The 20,320-nt window shown below is 50.3% G+C and overlaps 7 protein-coding genes across 7 annotated transcripts; 4 read left to right on the forward strand and 3 right to left on the reverse strand.

The window, feature by feature from the left end:
- Positions 1-281: 281 nt before the first annotated feature.
- On the forward strand, positions 282-1,280 carry N7481_000811 (NAD-dependent epimerase/dehydratase family protein; the record flags this gene model as incomplete). Its single annotated transcript, XM_057260030.1, has 1 exon — positions 282-1,280. The coding sequence occupies one exon, from the start codon at positions 282-284 to the stop codon at positions 1,278-1,280; it is 999 nt and encodes a 332-aa protein (XP_057127862.1).
- A 106-nt stretch (positions 1,281-1,386) lies between these two features.
- On the reverse strand, positions 1,387-3,547 carry N7481_000812 (ankyrin repeat domain-containing protein; the record flags this gene model as incomplete). The annotated part of the gene is made up of 2 exons (XM_057260031.1): positions 1,387-3,121; positions 3,180-3,547. The coding sequence occupies 2 exons, from the start codon at positions 3,545-3,547 to the stop codon at positions 1,387-1,389; spliced, it is 2,103 nt and encodes a 700-aa protein (XP_057127863.1).
- A 660-nt stretch (positions 3,548-4,207) lies between these two features.
- N7481_000813 (uncharacterized protein) lies at positions 4,208-5,374 on the reverse strand (the record flags this gene model as incomplete). The annotated part of the gene is made up of 1 exon (XM_057260032.1): positions 4,208-5,374. One exon carries the CDS (start codon positions 5,372-5,374, stop codon positions 4,208-4,210), a length of 1,167 nt encoding a protein of 388 aa, XP_057127864.1.
- Positions 5,375-6,564: 1,190 nt separating this feature from the next.
- Positions 6,565-8,029, forward strand: N7481_000814 (pyridoxal kinase; the record flags this gene model as incomplete). The annotated part of the gene is made up of 6 exons (XM_057260033.1): positions 6,565-6,615; positions 6,670-6,680; positions 6,763-6,842; positions 6,946-7,155; positions 7,209-7,326; positions 7,384-8,029. The coding sequence occupies 6 exons, from the start codon at positions 6,565-6,567 to the stop codon at positions 8,027-8,029; spliced, it is 1,116 nt and encodes a 371-aa protein (XP_057127865.1).
- Positions 8,030-9,903: 1,874 nt separating this feature from the next.
- Positions 9,904-10,883, forward strand: N7481_000815 (phosphotransferase family protein; the record flags this gene model as incomplete). The annotated part of the gene is made up of 4 exons (XM_057260034.1): positions 9,904-10,002; positions 10,059-10,151; positions 10,177-10,328; positions 10,430-10,883. 4 exons carry the CDS (start codon positions 9,904-9,906, stop codon positions 10,881-10,883), a joined length of 798 nt encoding a protein of 265 aa, XP_057127866.1.
- A 2,570-nt stretch (positions 10,884-13,453) lies between these two features.
- N7481_000816 (uncharacterized protein) lies at positions 13,454-15,162 on the forward strand (the record flags this gene model as incomplete). Its single annotated transcript, XM_057260035.1, has 3 exons — positions 13,454-14,781; positions 14,838-15,055; positions 15,086-15,162. Coding segments are annotated over 3 exons (1,623 nt in total), but the record flags the coding sequence as incomplete, so codon positions are not given.
- A 3,083-nt stretch (positions 15,163-18,245) lies between these two features.
- Positions 18,246-19,373, reverse strand: N7481_000817 (putative C2H2 transcription factor; the record flags this gene model as incomplete). The annotated part of the gene is made up of 1 exon (XM_057260036.1): positions 18,246-19,373. One exon carries the CDS (start codon positions 19,371-19,373, stop codon positions 18,246-18,248), a length of 1,128 nt encoding a protein of 375 aa, XP_057127868.1.
- Positions 19,374-20,320: the final 947 nt, after the last annotated feature.

Here is a 20,320-nt window from a genome sequence, read left to right on the forward strand (position 1 = left end):
ATCAATCCCGGAGTTTACAATTTCCACTCTTCCCAGCTATCATCTTCGAACCGGACTTAGTACGTATCGGCGGGAAAACATAGGTCAGCTGTCTAGGTAAAAAAAGGGCCTCGTATATAAATTCCCCGCAGAGCCCTCGACAGTAGTCACAGCATAATACTACTGATACCTACCTAGGCACTAATCAACTTTGGAATTCCCCCATCAACAAAGAAATTCGCTCTTAACTAGTGCCTAAGTGCTATAGTACGTTACGTTCAAAGCAACCTCTCCCCCTCACAATGCCAAAAGTCCTCATCCTCGGAGCCACCGGCTACCTAGGCTGCCAAATCGCCAACCTCCTCGTCCAACAAGGCCAAAACACCGTCTTCGGCATAGCTCGAACTCCTGCCAAAGCAATCCAACTATCCAAACAAGAGATCACCCCGATCCTCTGTCCAGACCCAGTCAATGAACCGGGGCCATACATCTCAGCCATCGAGTCAAAGCATATAGACGTGGTCATCGACGTTGCCGGAGCCGACCATGGATCCCACAATTTCCTAAACGATGTAGCTCATATCGGAGCGGAACGCTTGGCAAATGATAAGCGCCGAGGAGTGAAAGGTCCTAAACTTGGCTTTATATACTGCTCCGGGACCTGGGTGCATGGATCTTCGAGTGGACAGCCTGGGGTCAATGATCTTGATATTGTTGGTTCGGGTGGAAACACACCACCGGAGGAACTGGTTGAGTGGCGCGTTGGTATGGAAAATGCCGTCTTGGGTGTGAATGATGTACTGGACGTGATGATATTACGACCAGCTCTACTCTACGGGCGGGAAAGTACTATTTGGTCTTCATATATCATGCCGGTGTATCGCGCTGTTCAGGACGGAAGCGACGATTTTTCTCCGCTTGAGATCCCGCTGGATGCTCACTCTCGGCCTGGTCTTATTCATGTTGACGATGCTGCGGCTGCTTTTGTCAAGGCTGTTGAGAAGGTGCATTTGTTTGCTGGAACGGGAGTGTATCCTGTCTTCGACCTTGTCACTAGCCAAGAGGGCATGCGGGAAATATTTGACGCCTTGGCGAGATGTTGGGGGTTTGGAGGCGAGGTTGTGCTGAAGGGCCATGGTGGGGATTTGTTTTCTAAGGCCATGAGTACCAGTTTTAGAGGGTCTTCTGCTCGAGCGCAGCAGTTACTTGGATGGAAGCCGAAGAGATTGAATGGGTTTGTGCAAGATATGGATATATTTGCTGCTGCGTTTTTGGCAGAGCATAACGATGTTACTAACTAGCCTAATTGTATTCCATCTCTGATAATGAAATATTAATAGTTTTAAATGAATTTATAAATACCATTTCCCGATTTCTTTGGAAGTGGATGATCACTCAAATGCAGTTCTAGTAATATTGAACCGTAGTTCTCTCACACTGATACCCATACCGGCGGAATATCTCAATAATACCAGCCTTGCCGCTCGTAATCGCAAGAGACACAATCGTCTTTCCACCAACGTCCTTGCGAAGCGGATCCGCCCTCCGCTCCATCAAAAGCCTAACAACATCCGCCTTACCGAACTCAACAGCCCTCGCAAGCGGCGACCTGTGAATAATAGAACGTGGGTGATCGACCAGGGCCCCATTATCCAACAACAAACGACAAACATTGACATGACCATTCGATGCAGCCTGAGAAAGCGCCGTCAAGCCAAGTCCACGCATCGCATTAGGATCAGCCCCGTAGTCCAGCATCAACTGCACGATACTTTCATACCCGGACGCCGCTGCCTCGCATAGTCCTGGTTTCGCCCTCCCGTCGGAATTCACGCTGGCTCCGTGGGCTAGTAGGACGCGGACAATGCTCTCTTGTCCGCGTCCGGCTGCAACGCCTAAAGCAGTTTCTCCTTTCTCAGAGGATTTGTCTGCGTTCGCACCGTAGTGCAGGAGTATCTTTACGATTTCTTCGTGGCCGTAGGAACATGCTACCATCAAGGCGGTTTGTTCGTCTTGATTCATAGTATCTGCGTTGGCGCCTTTATCCAATGCTTTCTTCACGGAGTCGACTCTGTTCAGCTGGATTGAAGAGATCAAGCTTTCTTTGCTGTTTGTTAACCTGTACTTCATTTTGTGCATGATGCTAGGCTTCTTGCCCGGGGCCCGGGCTAAAGATGAGCGAGAATGATTGCTGTTGCTGTTGCTGTTTCCATCCCCACACGAGCTACCATGAGAGCTGGAATTGGTACCTGTATGCATCGATATACTTTCTCGCGAAACAACTTGCTTGTTGAAGTTGCTGGCTGCGAAATATTCTGTAGGCATCGGGATCGGGTAATTGTCTCGTGGGAGAGCCTGTTTATCGGAGTCGCCTGCCGCGTTGAAGAATGCCTCTGTCAAAACAGGGATTGGGTAGTTGTCTGTTGGTAGCACTTGTTTCTCTGTATCGCTTGCCCCTCGTAGATGTGCTGGGGCGGAGTTTGGCGAATACTTTGTGAAAACGACCTCCTTGTCGAAAAGTGCAGAGAGTCCCGAGTCTCGAGGTCGAGGCGGTAGTGGTGGTGAATATTCATTCTTTGCTTTCTTTTGACCCTGATCCGGGGATACAGAGGTTGGCAAATATTTAGTGATAACTACTTCCTTTTCAGAAAGTGCAGAAAGTCCTGGATCTTGAGGCCGAGGCGGTAGTGAGGGAAAGCTCTCTCTCTTAACTTGGTTTGCAACTGAAGATCCAGGCGATGAGACGATAATCGTTGGGGGTTCAACAATCTCTGATGGTGGTGACTTGGAACTCTCTCTTTGGATTTGGGTTTCAACTGGAGACTCAGGCGAAGAGATTATGATCGCTGGAGGCTCAACGATTCCTTGTGCTGGTTTCGACTTGATATTCTTCAATAGTTCCTTCTCCTCAACTTCCCGACGAAGAGTCGAAATGATAAAATCGTGATCTTGAAAAGATAGATCAGGAGCAATCCCCACATCAAGCAGCTCCTGCTGAAGATTGACCCATGCTTGTCCTTTTCCCGGAGCCGGAGAAGCATCATCATCCAGGGCATCCGTGATGACTGAGGACTCTCGTTTCCCCTCACGCACATCGTCAATAAAGGCGCCTAGAAACCGATTGACTTTATTCTGCGAGCATCTAGAGAATCAGTTAATACCAATGGAGATTCCAAACAAACACCAAGAAGAGCACAAACATCATCATATCGGCATTCAACACATTGAGTTCAAATACCAAAGACGAGATCCGAGCTCGAATGTCCGTAATACGACCTTGCAGACCTATCTCCGCCGGTCTATTCTGCAACTTTTCAATATCCAACAGAATCGCATGGCAGCATTCCAGTTTCCGGTCCAGAGCCGGGGGCGAACGATCCACATAGAGCAGCGAAGAACGCGCTTCGGTAGCGGACAGCACTGCAAGAAGCAAGCCGAGCTCATTGTGGGTTTGGTTGATTAGAGCGGTTGATTGGCGCGTGGAGTCGTAAAGAGAACCGACCAGCGGTCGGATAGTTGCTAGATGATGCGACGACGGCACTGCGGAAGTTTGGGGTGAAATTAACATGGTGAGAGTGAGTGAGACATGCCAAAAAAAATAAGCACCAAGTAATTGTGGGCGACGCTGCGTTAAGGCAACCACTCCAATTTAAAGAGAATGACTGCTGCGATTCCGCAACCCGTTTGTTTGGGGGCGGAAATGGTGCAGGGTTCTTTAAGTGGCCCCTGATGAGGCTGGCGCCCCGCCCCTGGGGCGCTGCAGTCACTGCCGTAGTGGATGTGATGGTAGTTGAGGCTGTGTAACCATGCTTAACGCTTTGGTGGGGAAGATCTTGAAATAAAAGGGTCTAGCGGTTGCTTTGATGCAAACCTTGAAGAACTGACATTTGGTGTGATCAAGAAGTGATCAAAAAAAGGGTTTGTAGAGGGGTTCGCGGCTTACTATTTTTAGAACTGCCGTGATGCATCATTTCTAGATGGTGACGATCTTTTTCTTTATAACTTGCAGCAAAGATGGCATAGGTAATATGTAGATTTGATTAATTAATAGACATGGAATGTAAAATATGGACGTAGGTGGAATAGAAAAGCAAGCGCTTCGCTGTCGTGGCACATGGCAGGATTCTCAAGGAAGGTCGGAGAAGGGCAACCGAGAAGAGCCTCGTCTCTGGTGATATACAGAAAAAATAGAGTATGCCAAGGATGCAATCTCAAGTACAATCTCAGCTTAGAGCATTCCCATATAGCCGAGTCCGAGGAATAGTCCCAGATAGGCGAATGTGAGTCGAGCCCCAGGTAGTTGTACACTCAGCCCAGCACCAGCTGTGACTCTATTAGAGCCGACTGTGATATTGGTGTTGGCAAAGTTGGCCCCGCAATATTTGTTGACAACTTTTGCAGATGGAACATAGGTGGTGTCCAGAGCCTGGTTGTTGACCTTTGCCCACTGGGCAAAAATATCCATGCTGGCTTGCAGGCACTCGTTGCAAGTCAGAACCCCCGATTTGGTGAGCGGCGTACCAACCGGTATGAAGTAGACATTGTAGTCGTTTGGTGCTGTCGTATTCTGCACCGCGTCCACGAAGCAATAGTCTTTCGTGTCGGGGTTTGTCAAGCAAGTCGCTCGATAGACAGGCTCATATGCCATCAAGTCTTGGTAGGTGCCCTGCACGACCGAGTTTCCCGCGCTGTAGTCATCCCCACAGTTCTCAGTTTTAATCATCTCGCTAGCCAGGTTGGTCATAATGGAAGCGCATTTCGTGACCGACTGGGAGCAAGTAACATCGAGGACGCGCGAGGTAGCCACGGCGGAACTCAAGGTGTGGAAGAAAGAATTGGAGTTCTCGAGGAGTAGTGAGATAGCATGGCAGTCTGTAATGGTCGAGTTGGCGAGAAAGTCGGTGAAGAATGTAGTACAGGTCTGATTCGCAAAGTTATATGATATCGTATCGAATGGAGTCGGCATGGACGAGGACGAGTTGGAATTGGCAGTGACGATTTTCCGGGGTAGAAGCCGATCACTGGAGCGCTTTCCGATATTATTGTTCTCACTTCCATCCCCTTCACCTCCACGAGGCTGGAGCGATGAAGATCTTCCGTGGAGACCGTCCACGAAGATCTCTCCACTTGCGTGAGAATCCGATCGCGGGATATCCGCGTTTAGCTCCAATGCAGATGCAGATTGTGATTGCGCCGCGGCGGTGGGTGACAGGCAAAGAATAACAATTAGAATTAACAGGCCGGTGTAAAAGGGCCTCCAGACTTGAGAAAGTCGAAACTGGCCGAGACGCGACCAGCGGCGTTGAGAGAAAGAAGCAGGACGGGAATCGCATGCAAAAGAATGAGTGGCTTTTGGGGAGCCATTGTCGCTCGAAAGGCGAGAAATGGTCTCCATGGCGAGAAAGTAAACGAATGACGGTGGCCGCGTAGGGCTAAAAGAGTGAAAAACGCGTACACAAGAGGTTATGCAGTCGACATGGTACACAGCTTGTCAATCAACAAGTCATCCGTAGAGGAGACGGAGATGGAGATGGAGATGCAGACGACAGAGCTGACGGGGTGCCTGGCAGGACCACGAGGGGAACACCCGCGTATAAGACAGGGAATGTACGGAGCTAGCAGCCGAAGGATTTTAGTTGGCAACACATAATGAGTACGAGTAGAGCAGCCAAGGCCGAAAAGACCAGGCCGGGCACAACGCTAGGCCCCGAAACAGCATCGGCGGAGGACTAGATCGTTCGGTGGAGACGCGCACCACTTTTGGGTGATGGTTCAGGGGGGGCCTGTACGGGCCTGCATCGTGCAGGGGCCAAGCTTGGGGTTCCCAGCATGACGATCCTATCCATACTGTCTTGCTTTTTGCTTTGGGGGGGAAAGAGAGAGATTGATGACGATCTCTGGAGACTGAGGAGACCGATGGTGGCCGGGCATGGTGCAGGAACTTGAGCTTGAAACCTTGTCGATCTCTCCCTCAGGACCAAAAAAGGCAACCGGGAGCTCACTAATGGAGGGACGGAGGACGGAGTAGGGTACGGAGTACGAGTACGGAGTATGCCTGAAAGAAATCGAACTCGGGGCACCGTCGGGACCGTGTGCACTTCGCTGCAAGGGCCACTTTGGAAACTTGTCCGGAAGTAATTCAACGTAAGATTGTCCTGGTCATTTCGTATGTGGTATAGGTATCAGAGTGATATTTTCTGATCTACTATGCAGCATGGATTTTAAAATTATCTACTACATACTACTCGGTAGACTTGTACTACAGAGCCCTCACTCCGTAAATACTACTAACGTAGTACTGACTTCAAATATAGTGGCCAACAACCCCACATTGGGTGCTGATTAGCATAGAACTCAAGAATGATAATTGTACTAGTATGATCTTATTGAGCAGAATCGATCGGCGATATTTATATATTTATATATTTATACATAATATATTGGTATATTAACATTAAACACGATTGTGTTCAACCTAAGTTGCAGTGTTTCCCGCGGGCGAGCCAATTAGGTAAGGGAGAATTCGGCCACTTCTAATCTTCCAATCTTCCCCCACACTCGCCTCTATCATCCTTCACCACCACCATGTCCAATTCCCTCGTGCCAGAAACGCGAGTACTGGCTGTAGCAAGCCAGGTATGTCCCAACCACTCTATTATCTAAAGGGAATACACTGACCCCTCTCCCCAGGTTGTATATGGGTACGTGAACTCTGAACTCCGCGTCCGCTCGGTGTGGAGTCATCGCCCTGTGACGTCCGAGTCTCCAGCTGACAGCCCATAGCCATGTGGGCAATTCAATGGCATCATTTGCCATGCAATCCCTCGGCTGTGATGTTGCCGCCTTGAACACCGTTCATTTTAGTAAGTCTTATCGTGTTTCTCGGCCAAGGTGCATCCCATCCACGCCGCACGAGACCAAACCCCGCCAATCTATTTCAACCGAGCAACGGACTGATTCAGATAGGTAACCATACTGGCTACCGGCAATTCAAGGGAACTCGCGCATCTGCCCAGGAGATTACGGACTTGTATCAGGGTCTATGCCAAAGCAATCTCACGGATTTTGACGTCATGCTGTCTGGTTATGCCCCCAGCGCCGCGGCCGTCGAAGCAGTTGGCGCTATTGGAATGGACTTGAAGAAGAAGTCCGAGAAGCCTGGCTCGTTTTTCTGGGGTAAGTGACTTCCCCATGTCTTCCTTATGGCCGACGCTGATCTTTTGATCTAGTCTTGGACCCGGTAATGGGTGACCAGGGACGATTATATGTAAATGACGACGTCGTCCCGGCCTACAAGGAAGTCATCAAACATGCAGACCTGATTCTGCCAAATCAATTCGAAGCCGAGTGAGTTGTCCCATCAACTCGTGGGGGAACCCCATATCTCTAATTGAATCTCCCCAGGGTTCTCTCGGGCATCGAGATCACCTCTCTCGCCACTCTGGCCGAGGCCATCACCGCAATTCACCGCATCTACTCCGTCCCACATGTCATCATAACCTCTGTACAGCTATCCAAACTCTCCCAATCAGGCTGTACCCCCACCCCTCCAGAGAACTTCCTAACCGTCATCGGCTCTACAACCCAAAGCAACGGGTCCCCGCGTCTATTCCGCGTCGACGTACCCGCTTTAGACTGCTTCTTCAGCGGCACCGGCGACATGTTCGCCGCATTGATGGTCGCCCGTCTTCGCGAGGCGGTTGCAGCAGCCGGTGATGGTCTCCAGTCAACCGCGTCATGGGTTTCTCCCGACAGCGTTTCGGCAACGACTTTACCACTGGCGCAAGCGACGCTCAAGGTCCTTTCCAGTATGCACAGTGTCCTTGAGCGAACGATGGAAGCCCGCAATGCCGAGCTCGCGAAGATTGCGCTAGAGAAGAGCCAAAGTGAGGGATTGAGTGCGGAGGAACAGCAGAAACAAGATTATTTGCGCCGGACGAAGGCTGCTGAGGTGCGTTTGGTGCGAAATGTGCAGTTCTTGCGTGACCCGCTTGTACAGTTTGAGGCGCAGGAATGGCGTAAAGAAGATCTTCCTGTCGGATTACAATAAGATATCCCATTCCGGCCTTGGTGATACATTGGACGATGGCTGGGACGGGCTGGAATTAAAGATCATGATCATTTATAAGGAGAAAGACTCGGGGCATTGACATTGGGGATTTCTACAGATAGATTTCAAGTATAGAACAGCGATTGTTGATAATTGATCACGTTTGATGAGTCGTTCTCGACGCATAAATTCATTAAATTCTTCCGGGTATTCCTTGAATCTAGATATACTCCGATAAATCGTCCGCCCAATCCAGTCCCTTTTTTTCGTCTTGCTCTCTCAATCCCAGACTCTAAACGCCAGTGCTACCGAATCCACCAGCACCACGGACACTCTCCTCCAACTCCTCGACGACGGCAACCTCGGGGGTGTAGATCTGCAAGTTATCATTAGACCCAACCTCAAAGACGAGAAGAATTTGCATCGCAATGGGACAAACTTACCTTCTCCAGAACCAGCTGGGCAACGCGATCACCCTCCTTGACTAAATCCAACACATCAGTATGAAGTCCCATTCCAGCAACCGGGCAAAGGTTCCCAGTTTTTTCTTTCACATACCGGGAAAGTCGACGTCGGAGTGGTTGAACAGAAGAACCTTCACCTCACCACGGTAGTCCGCATCAATGACACCGGCACCGGTATCAATGAAGTGTTTCGAAGCAAGGCCAGAGCGGGGGGGCAATGCGACCATCTGTCCACAAACAAACATACACGCATTAGCCTAATCCTGAAACAATGCCAACTAAGTGCCGATTGACAATTCAACAGATTCACATACAGGTACCCTCAGGCACAGCAATCGCAATACCAGTATCAACCATAGCCTTGCCCTTGGAGGGAATAACAGTCTCTTTAGCAGCGTAGACATCGTACCCCGCAGCAAAGGCGGAGCCCCGCGTCGGGGCGCGGGCAGAGTCAACGAGCTTCTTCACCAGGAGAGGAGGCAGCTGTTGCTGGATAGAGGTAACGGCGGGGGCATTGGAGGCGGTCATTGTGTCGTTGGTCTTGGTGCGTTTCGCAAGCGGGGAGGTTGGGAGGGAAGGTGGTTCACGGGTGGCGGGGATGGAATTGGAATTGGATGACGAGGTGGGTGGGGTGGTCTCTTTGGTCATGGCAATTCTGACTGGAGTTGTTGGCGATAATGAGAGGGTGGAAGAGGAGGTGAGAAGGTGTAGACTGTGGAACTGAGTTCGTCTTTCATCCACGAGAGAGAAGTGCGGTGTGTCCGGAGGTCCCTTGCGCGTGTTTCACCGCTGGGACGCGTTCATCTTTCACCGCCGCCGGGACGCGTGAGTGGGTGCCAGTGGGGATGGATGGGTGGGCGGGTGGGATCTGGGATCATTAAAGGAAGCTGCAATATTAAGATATTGTCTGGCGGTCGTTTACTCAAAAATACACTCAGTGATTGATCTAGGCGTTAATTATGTGAGGCCATACTGTTAGTTAGTAAATGTCTGAACGCCAAACCTACCTGCAGGGTATAACCATACTAGTATACTCTCTATAGTTATGACTATATCATGACATGATGCTACTACAAGTAAACCGACAGGGACTCGGAACTGCTTTATTCCATGTAAATACTTCATCTGCAAAGTAAAACTATTCAATCAATGTAACTGCAAACTTGAAGCATTGACAAAGATCTTCTTGTCAATTCCGTCAACTCTGTTACACAGATCTCGCTGACTAAGGAATCTGCTCCCCGCTCGCCGACCGAGGGCGGCTGAGCCGAGGTACCCCGGCTGTCCCCAGATTGCTTCACACCTGAGATCTGTATATATCCATGAACGCTCTTTGATCTCCTCTTTCAACCGACCTCCTACTATTACCTGGTCCCTCTTTCACATCATCCATCAGTCTACTTCTCCATCATGGCAGGAGAAGTGCGACAGCCCATTGACATTCCGTCACTGGAGCGGTATATTGACCAGAATGTGCCAGCTTTGAAGACCCCATTAGATGTGAAGCAGGTGCGTGACCCCGAGCCCTATCACAACCTTGCAGATACTAAGACCAACCACCCTAGTTCGGATTCGGCCAATCCAACCCAACCTACCAGCTGACCACCGCCGACGGCAAGAAGTTTGTCCTGCGGAAGAAGCCCCCCCGGCAAGCTGCTGTCGAAGACAGCACACAAAGTCGAGCGCGAGTATAAGATTATCCGGAGCTTGGGCGATACCGATGTACCCGTTCCCGATGCGCTCTGTCTTTGCGAAGACAACGATGTGATTGGCACCCCATTCTACATCATGTCGTTCCTGGACGGCCGACACTTCACCGACCCAGCTATGCTGGGGTTAGTGGCGAGGAACGAAAAGCACTGTACGTATTTCGCTACCTGCAAGCTGTGATTGAATTCAGTCGTTGGTGGAAGATAACTCACCGGTGACGATTTAGATGGAAATCCGCCATTCAAACGCTAGCCAAATTCCACCGGGTTGTGCCCAAATCAATTGGTCTCGAGAAATTCGGTAAGCCCTCGGGCTTTTATGACCGACAAATCGCAACCTTCACAACAATCTCACGGGCTCAGGCCCAGGTCCTCGATGTGGATAGCAAGGAGCCGGTCGGAGAACTGCCACACTTCGAAGACATGGTGCGCTTCTTCTCGGAGAAGTCGTCCCAACCGCGGGATCGAGGCACCCTGGTCCACGGCGACTACAAGATCGACAATCTGATCTTCCACCACACGGAGCCGCGAGTAATTGGCATCCTTGACTGGGAAATGGCGACCGTCGGGCACCCGCTGTCGGACTTTTGCAATGTCACCAGCCCGTATATCCTGAGAAGGGGCGGATTCATCGACGGAGTCGTTCCAGCCCGGGCGGACGCCGGGTCTGCCATCGCGTGAGGAATGCATGCGTTGGTACCATGAGGTGTCTGGATACGATCCTGTGGGCGATATTGTTTGGGGAGATGCATTTTTTGCTTTCCGAGGCTCCGTCATCATGCAGGGCATTGCGGCCCGGTTCGCGGCGCGACAGGCTAGCAGTGCGAGGGCGAGCGATTACGGGAGTCGGGCCAAGCCGTTTGCTCTTAGCGCCTGGCACCGCGTGCAACAGGTGCAACAGAAGGGTAAGTTGTAATATGTAGATCAATCCTGCATTTTGCTGCATATGTACATAGCATGATACAGAGATGTAACTATGTTACTCTTATAAGTACTAGTACTAGTACTTATTATGTCCTTATATCCGTATGGAGTATACAGTACAAACTCCCGACTGGTACAGTGTAGGTGTAACTATGTACTTAAGTAGTTGAGCACATACATGAACTAGTTCTCTACAGAGTGTTCGCACTCTTTACTCTACCTGTGCAAAGTAACTACTATGTACAGAGTATGTACTCTCTACTTCAGTCTAGTTCTGCGAGGTGTGGGCCGCGCTTGTCCATAGTTCCCGCCTTCCTTCGCCGACCCGAGGCAAATGGGGCCCACAATACAATTGATTAAAACACTCGGACTTACGTACGTACACCGTCTCACTCTCACGGCAAGATATTGTCGAGAATAGATACGCTAGTGTGAATGGGGTGTCAGCACTTGGCCCTATTTGGTCCACGTCTCCCGAATTGTGTTGCGGCACCCACATTACCACGTCAATGCGGCGCCACCATGCAGCGAACCCTTCTAGTTCGAAAACGAGAGCATCTGAGAGGGTCAAAGAATGGGAATGAAGGCTTGCTGATGTGCCCGCTGATGCTGATGGGGTGGATGCGCGATCTTCCCTCGTGAAGAGAGTTTCTGACGCAGATGCACAGATGAGAGGGGGGGGGTTGAGTTGGGTTGGGGCTAAGAGCCAAGGGCCAAGGAAGTTGCGAGAGGTGACGGGACCAGAAGATCATGCATATTTGCTTTTGCCAGGGGGGGGAGAAATGCGGTGTGATTGGTTTCTGCAGCGGGGGATGAGGCTGCCCTGCGGCTCTACCACGTCAAGTGAGGCTGAGGGAGGAGGGGGTGAAGAAACAGAAACCCACACCCCCCCTTTTCCACTTTTTTTCTTCTTCCTTTTTGTGGGAAGGCAGATGAGTTGCGAAATCCCGAGGGAGTTGTCCATGGGGGGCTCAGGATGTCCCCACCCACCGCGGTGAGTCTGTCTCAGCCTCTCCATTCTCTCCCTCCGGCCGTATGAGTAAATATGTAACTCCCCCCCCTCTCTCTTCCCTCCCTCGATATCGGAGTGGCCCGTCATGGCCTGCTCTTGAAACAAAAGGCAGCTGTTGCGTTGTCAATCCTTCCAACGAACGAGGCTAGGCGAAGGAACAGGCATTGGTCCAGGATGACCACGGGGGGGCAAGCAATCCACCGAGTGGAGTGAGTCGTGCAGGTTCCCTTCCTGGGTTTAAGCCCCGGTGGAGCGGGGACGCTGCTACTCGTCGAAACGACAACCCCCCGGTTGATGACTCCGGAGAGAATTAATTTAACGGTGGAGCCTTGGAGTGCTGGACTGTGCCACCCCTAATCCTCCGAGGGGGAGAGAGAGAGAGAGAGAGAGAGAGAGAGAGTGTGTGTGTGTGTATGTGTGAGTGAGAGAGAGAGGATTGAAAATTAGAGTAGTCTGTGTAGTAGTGCAGAGTATACTCATTACTCTTTACTCAGTCAGCAGACTTGCTTGCGGGGAATTCACTTCCTGCTTTGGAGCCTCGGGATCCAAAAGGCCCACTCCTTTTCCCAGAGCCTCATCAACACACTTTTACTTTTCTCTTTTCCTTCTTTTTTTCTATTCGACATTGCTCGTATTTTTCCTGGGTTTTTTGATCGTCTTTTTTTATTGTATTATTTATCCTCCTTCTACTTTTTGACTTCTTAACTCTTACTCTTTTTGGTCTCATTTGATCATCCACACTGTGTTGTTGGAGCCGCGCTTAGCTCAGAACTTCCCCTCCTCTCTCTTCCCCCCCCTAAAAGTTGAGAGAACCTCAACCCTCTTTTCCCTCGATATCATTCGAGGGAATGGCGTGGAATATCCGTTGAGCCTCATCCCACCCCCCCTCCCGACCTTGTTATTTGTTCTTGACTCGATCTTCTCCCGGCGTGGTACCTCCCCCTTGGTAAGTTAGCGGCTCCCCAGAGGTCACAGTCCCCGTTTTCCCGCTCAATTAAGGCTTGTGACCTTGACCTACCAATCTTACTCCTCACCCCCTCACCCACCCTCTCGACCACTACCCTACTTGATACTTGAGCTCTTCCGGATTCCTATCGTCTTAACTAGAGGTCGATGCCTGGGCCATGGGAACTACAGAGCCTGAGGTAGCAAGGCGACAAACACACGAGTAGTTCACAGCTTCAGCGCTAACCGAACCTCCCACCCGCAGAGCCTCTGCCGCGACGACACGAGGTCCTCCCGTCGAACATCGTGCTATGCTGTGCGATCGAGCTTCAAGTCCACCTGTGTCGACACAACATCCCCTCCCATATAGGCGCCGTATGCGCCCGGTCCTGCCTTCATGACCGACCTCTACGATTCGGACGATGCCATGAACCGGTCGCCTCCACCAGTGGCGGTGTGTCCCAAGTATGAGCCCGACGATGCCCGGCCCCCATTCGTCCCTCCGTCCGACGATGTCACCGATAAAGGCGACAAGGGAACGCCAGAACGTTCCCGTAAGCCGCACCAGCCGGAAACCCAGACACACACCCGTTTCGGCGACTCGGTGCTGATCAACTTTCTAGCTCCAGGCCGTCCCGATATCGCGGCCTATGAGCGCGACAACTCCTTGACGGACTGTTTCAGGAAGAACCGGAGCCCAGTCGATAAGAAGCCATTGGATGGACCGGGAGGATTGGTTTCCAAGCCTATCGAACCGCCGAAGCCAACCACCGCCGTTCCCGTGAGCCTCAAGGACGAAGAACCTCTCGAAAAACCCTCGGGAAACCAGCTTAGGAAAGACCATGAGCGACCACTGTCACCACGGGACAAACTCCCAACTCAATTCCCCCGGCTGGCGCCGTCCGTAGATACTCCTCGCTCTCTCGACTTCCCGTCTCCGGCACAACGTCCGCATCGTCTGAGCGTCTCCACCCTCACGAATCCAGAACGAAAACTCTCGCTTGACCACCATCCTCTCAGTGACATCAAACAATCTCCCGAGCTGAAGAATCGCATCTCCCTCCCGTCTTTCCAGTCGCTCTCGCCACCATCGTCATGCGCAGCAACATCTCCAGACAACGGCAGCACTAACAATAGCAGTGGTAATGGCAACACTCAGGTGCTCCCATCTATTCAATCAGCACTCAGCGGGCTCTCCTCGAGCGATTTCCCTCCAGCACGACTCAATGCCATCTCGCCTTACTCATACCCGCCCTCGTCATCGTCGCAAAATGATTCACCTCATGATCGGCAATTGACAAGGCAATTTTTCCCACCATCTCAGATGCCCACTCCATATTCACACTTTTCCCCCGTGAGTGCCAAGGACGCATCAAACAATCCGTCGCCGGCGACGTCGTCATATTGGAGACCTCCACTGCCAGCACCCCCACCTCCGCCTCCTCCTCCACCATCACAACCTGCGGAGACCCCACACCATGCGCCCACTCCATACGATATGTCTCCTATGACAGCGAAGAGTCCAGCGACGAGCTACCCAACACCGACTGAGCAAATTGCCCCAACTCCCCCAGCTGGTGAGCGAGCTGCATTTAATGCTGCACCACAACCACCCAATGGGCTCACAGTGCCGGGTAGCTACAAGTGCACACATCCTGGTTGCACGGCAGCACCTTTCCAGACACAGTATCTCCTCAAGTGAGCTCCTACAACCTGAGGTGGAAAACTTTCATATCTAACATCAAAATCACCAGTTCCCATGCCAATGTTCACTCGCAAGACCGGCCACATTTTTGTCCTGTTGATGGCTGCCCCCGTGGTCTCGGCGGGAAAGGCTTCAAGCGCAAGAATGAGATGATGCGACATGGTCTGGTGCACAACTCACCAGGCTACGTCTGTCCATTTTGCCCCGATCAACAGCACAAATATCCCCGCCCAGACAATCTTCAACGGCAAGTGGCTCGTCCAGCTGGTATCACCAATCCATCCTAACACCATTTAGACATGTCCGTGTTCATCACGTCGATAAAAATAAAGACGACCCTATCCTCCGGCAAGTCCTCGCACAGCGCCCGATAGGTAGTTCACGAGGGCGACGGCGGAGAATGAATTCGGGATAACCCACGAGACATCATATCATTGATGTCTTCTCTTGGCCTCAACGAGCGGTGCTATCTATATATGATACACACTCACGATGCAGCAAGTCATGGTGTGGGTCTACCCGCCATTGACGGCATATACTCCCCATCCTAAGTTACGCGTGACGAATTTCCATCTGTGATACCTTTCTTCCAGCTCTGTTCCTTCGATGATACCATACCACATGTCACTCTGTTAGAAGCATGATGATACACGGGCCATTCGTTTTGTTATTGTTTTTTGCTTCCTCATCACTATTACCCACTCGACAGCGTTTCTTCTCCAAAATGGTCCATTCGTTTGTCTCCTTTATTTATTTATTTATTTTGATTCTGATTCTGATTTTGATTTTGATTCCAAGGCTCCGGTGTTGGTTTCCCTGGTTTTTTTGAATCATTTGGTCTATTCAATTGTGGCTAGCACCAACAAGGAGTTTTGATTATTTGATTAGGGGTACTTACGGCTCTTTCTAAACACTTTCATCGGTTGTTTTCCTGTGGTAGATCCCAAGGGTAGGGTAGGGTGAGATCATACCTAGTGTAGCATCATGCAAGGCAAGATGGAAAGATCATCGTCAACGCTCCGGCACTTAGGTACCATATTCAGTCGATCTCATGCACGGAGCCGCAAAAATGGTACGCCATAACATAAAAAGAAAGATTATTCAGTTCGGGTATATCGCAAAGTTTTCTGGCCGATTTAAATAGCAAACTCCACACAGTAACCATGCAAATGCGTAATGCTTAACTTCATTCAGATATCTCCAGAAGATCGGCCTAGGTTTATCCCGGTCTACTTGCTTGTCTCGGGGTAACACCGAGTAAGAAAAAAAAAGTCTTGCGATACCTGGGCTAAACCAAACAGGCGAAGATTAAAGCAATGACTAAGATGTTTGAATCCTGGTCAGCGATCATGGCCAGATGGTGAAAAGCCATGTGGCCGCCCGAACAGGGGGGTTTACGTGCTGGCAGAGCCCCAATATGAAACTGGTTCAAGTTGTACACAGGGGTCGAGTGGATGGTACAACAAAGGAAAAGGGGAGAGAGAGAGAGAGAGAGAGAGAGAGAGAGAGAGAGAGAGAGAGAGATTTAGTGGCAAAATTGTGCATAAGCAGGGCAGGGCAGGGCAACAGGGCAAGGGAGTTCCCTGCTTCATATACTCCGTATCGACAAACAGTACCCCATAATTCGTAGGCAACGTCAACTTCCAATTTCTCACCAACAAGATTGTAAGGAATATTGGTTCAGCACACTGACATACATACTAGTCGTACCAAAACAAGACACCGAAAAGAGCAGGTCAAGAGGTCTCGTGCCCAAAAACCAGCCAGCTCTTCGGCCCCCACAGATAAAGTCGTTCAGACCCAGTTTGTATCCACTTCCAGAAATCCACTTCACCAAACTTGACTTAGTCAATCAAATATCAGATGGTACTCTGTAGTTGGCGGAAGACTAGCCCTAATAGGACCAGACTAACTACGGCGTATTGTAAGCACATACCTTAGTACTCCGTACTCCGACCCCTACCAACTCTGGAAGAAAAGACGGCCGATCCCCGCAGCACTTGAACCAGCCCCCAAAAAGCCGCAAAGACCCCTGCCTGATTGAGGAAAATGGTATGAGACACTGAAGAGTCATTAGAAAGCTTAGATACAGGTGTGAAATTTAGACCTAGGTGCTAGCCAAACCGGGAGACCAATTCGTTGGATCTGCCGAGCTAGTACGGATACCATATGGTAGCTAGCATTTGCCTGGTCGTACCTATCTCCGACCCGAGAATAAGTGAAGCAATGGTAAGTTTGAGTTAGTTTACTCCATAGTTGTAGTTTCACTGTGTAAGCACAGGGATACGACACGCAAATCCCAATCAAACCAAACCAAACCCACCCCACCCCGACCCCTCCTCACCCGATCCGCAAAAAGGCTCAGGCTCAGGCTCAGACTAAGCCACTGCATACCGACACTGTTGACTTAATCAGGCGCTACTGGGCGACGCTCGGCGCAGATCATCGCTGCGGGGAGGGTCTTGGTTGGTTGAACCCTGCGTAAAAGCGCCTCCGATCCATTGTCGCTATGCACATACGCATTAAACCATACGGTGTGGAAATATGCCAGGAAGGGAATGGACTACGGAGCGTATATGATGGAGCCAATATTCAAGTTCTCTTCTGGGGTATTGGTCATGTGTGGAGATTGGGAGGGGGTGAATTCGACCTGCCCTTGCCTTGCCTTATCTCTTACTCTGTACAAGTTTAGCTTTCTGTCTCAATAGAAACAGATTCGTCACAATCACAGAAATTCGGACCCCAAGGCTCAGATCAGGTCAGGCCAGGTCAGGTCATTCCATTGACTCTGTTTTAAAAATAGTGGGAGGCGGTGTCCGGGAATGCTTGTTTTGTGATGAATTCGAAATTGGACTTTGAGCTCGGAATTCCGGCCAGGAGTACATGCATACAGGAACTAACAGGTTAGAATTCCGCGTCCGGCGCGGGAATAGCGAAGAGAAAAGCTCTTTAGGGAGATGCTATTTTTACCAGGTCGCCTAGTATGCAGGGAGCGTTTATGAATCTGAGACTGTTACGATAAGGCTGACTCGCCATGATCGCCGGGATTTCCAAGATGTACTTACTAGTACAGAGTTACTCTGGCTCTGATATGGCCAATCATTTTTTTTCGATGTATCTCATATTCATATTTCGTTTTGCATTGATCCACGTGTCCTGAAAGTTTAAAATAATCAAAATAGTTCCTGTGTGACCCCAATTCCCATTTTCCTGCCTGTTCTGATGGCCTGGGAGAATGTATGTTTTCCCAAAAGTCTAATCCAAATTCGCCTGTTCACCATACCCTGCTATCCAGTTTGTAGTTGTACATTCCCAAAAAAAAACAAATATGACGAGATGATCAAGAACACAAAAAGAGAAGAGAAGAGAAACAAGAGACAGTAAAAAGAAAATCCTTAAAATCATCATAATCATCGTATTACCATCAGAGAGATATCCAATCATCTCAAATCGAGACTCAACGGCTTCCAGCCCGTCGATGAATTCGCCTCACATGGTCTTTCATATTGTCCACCCGACTAAACACGCGTCCACATCCATCCCATTCACAGACGATTCCGGGGTTATGCTTAGCTTCATGGCGCGCACGGTCTTTCTTGCTTGAGAATCCGCCTTGCTTGGATTGAGGACAACCCTCATGTCGACAAAAGAGATGTTTGCGGTGTCGATTGTAGTGCTTACGCAGATCACACCCTCGGCGGAACAATGCTTGTGATGTGCAGCCCGGGTGGGCGCAGCGCCAGACCCCATCGCCAGCTGGAATGCCGTAGCGTGTCAGGTCGGCGGGGTTGAACGGGGGCGAGGATGACTTGGATTCGAAGTCGGAGAGAGTGGGGGCGGGAGAGGTACTGATGACAGAGGAGGAGTCGAGTGAGAGGGCTGTAGCGGATGGTGAGAGGAAGCTGTTATCCTGTGCTGGGATTGGGATTGGAATTGTATTGCTGTGAGGAGATGGTGGGCTGGCAAATGCCGGCATGGGGAACCACTGTTCTGCAGCGGTGCTCATATTCTGGTTTAGTGTTGGGTAAACATTTGATGGCATCTCTGCTGGTGAAAATGCAAGTGGACTGATGGCCGGGTACGAGGCTGTAGGTTGATAGAAGCTGCTACCGGTGGGATCACTTTCCATGCACCATTTATTGATCTGTTGCGGGGTGTAGCCGTTTGTGTCTGTCATATCTGGATGCGCCGCTGGCTGCGTGGCGGTCCCGAAATTGTAGAAGGATTGCATGAAGGGCGAGTTTGAGGCAGAGCAGACGCCAGAGTCGGCGGATGAAGATGGTTTTAATTCTTCTGCGTTGGACGTACTAGACCAGCTGTATAGAGAGCCCATGTGCTCATTTGTGGAGTCTTGTGGGTTTGATAAATAATTTTCGGGGGCTAAGAAAGTTACAGAATCCGGGTGAGCGGTAGCATAGCCCGCATGTGGGTTGACGCAAGTCGAATGGGGATGACCGGTTGATGAGCTGACAGGAATCCCTGTAAGGCCGACCATGGAGGGGTCCAGCGAGCTGCACCCAGAGCTGCCAGGGACGGGGGCTCTCATATCCTTGGTGTCCCATCCGGCGTTTCGTTTAGGAGACATGCCGGATGTCGAATATACCATCTCGTTGGCAAAAGGTATCTTTTCCGAAAAAATATACAGAGGATCGGTCTCCCGATCAAAATCAAGCAAAGCGTTCGAGGGGGAGTATTGCGTTTTCATAGCAGCCACTTTCTCTTTTTTCCCCCTTGGCAGTGTGATTCGAGAGCTGTTTTAAAGTATTACCCTCCAGGGCTTCAGGCGGGTGTAGAGAGCCGAGGGCCCTTTGCCGAAAAGTTCACAATTGGTCAATCAGCCTTGAGGTGTAGTTCAATGTTCAACCTACTGAAATAGATTGACCGAAATGTAAAGAGCAATTGAGATGACGAGAGCGGGATTTATAAGCTCCAGGGAACGAGGGACGATTTGTATGTGGCTTGCATCAGGGACAACCTGAATTGCGGACCACTTGATATGTATATAAAGAATTCTGGACGAGGCAGTGCTATCGAGGATATCCAGGCGTTCCGTACTGGATTAGAAACAAGAAGATCTGCAGCAAGATTGACTCAGGTGGCAGAGTTGGGTAAATAAGGATCAAGAAGAAAATAAAATAAAAAACAGATCATGCAGTCTCCCAGCTGTTTATTCAGCAATGGAGTGGGAAGGAAAGTGGGGAGAGCAGAAGGTCTCGGTACAGGTCGGGGAGAGGTAGACGGGCCCATGGTAATAGGCCAGTGAATCACAATGATTCAGAATGGGCGGCATGCTGTCCATGCATCATCTGGCAGTTCGAGTAAGAGCCAATACGTCGATTGAGTAGGGCTGAACCAGCGGGTCACTTGTGGAACGGCAGGGAAGCCACCAAAAAACACCCCAAAATACAAGAAAAAAGGAAAAAAGGAATAGAACAAAAACAGAACGTAAATCATGAAAATAGAATAAAGAACTGAACTTTGTTCGGCCTACACTCTGATAGGCCCATTTTACGAGAGAGGGGGTGGAGTTGG

Source organism: Penicillium waksmanii (genome assembly GCF_028829765.1).
Source record: "Penicillium waksmanii strain IBT 27052 chromosome Unknown utg000001l:1.0-4852451.0:1.0-4856178.0, whole genome shotgun sequence".
NCBI classification, from domain to species: domain Eukaryota; kingdom Fungi; phylum Ascomycota; class Eurotiomycetes; order Eurotiales; family Aspergillaceae; genus Penicillium; species Penicillium waksmanii.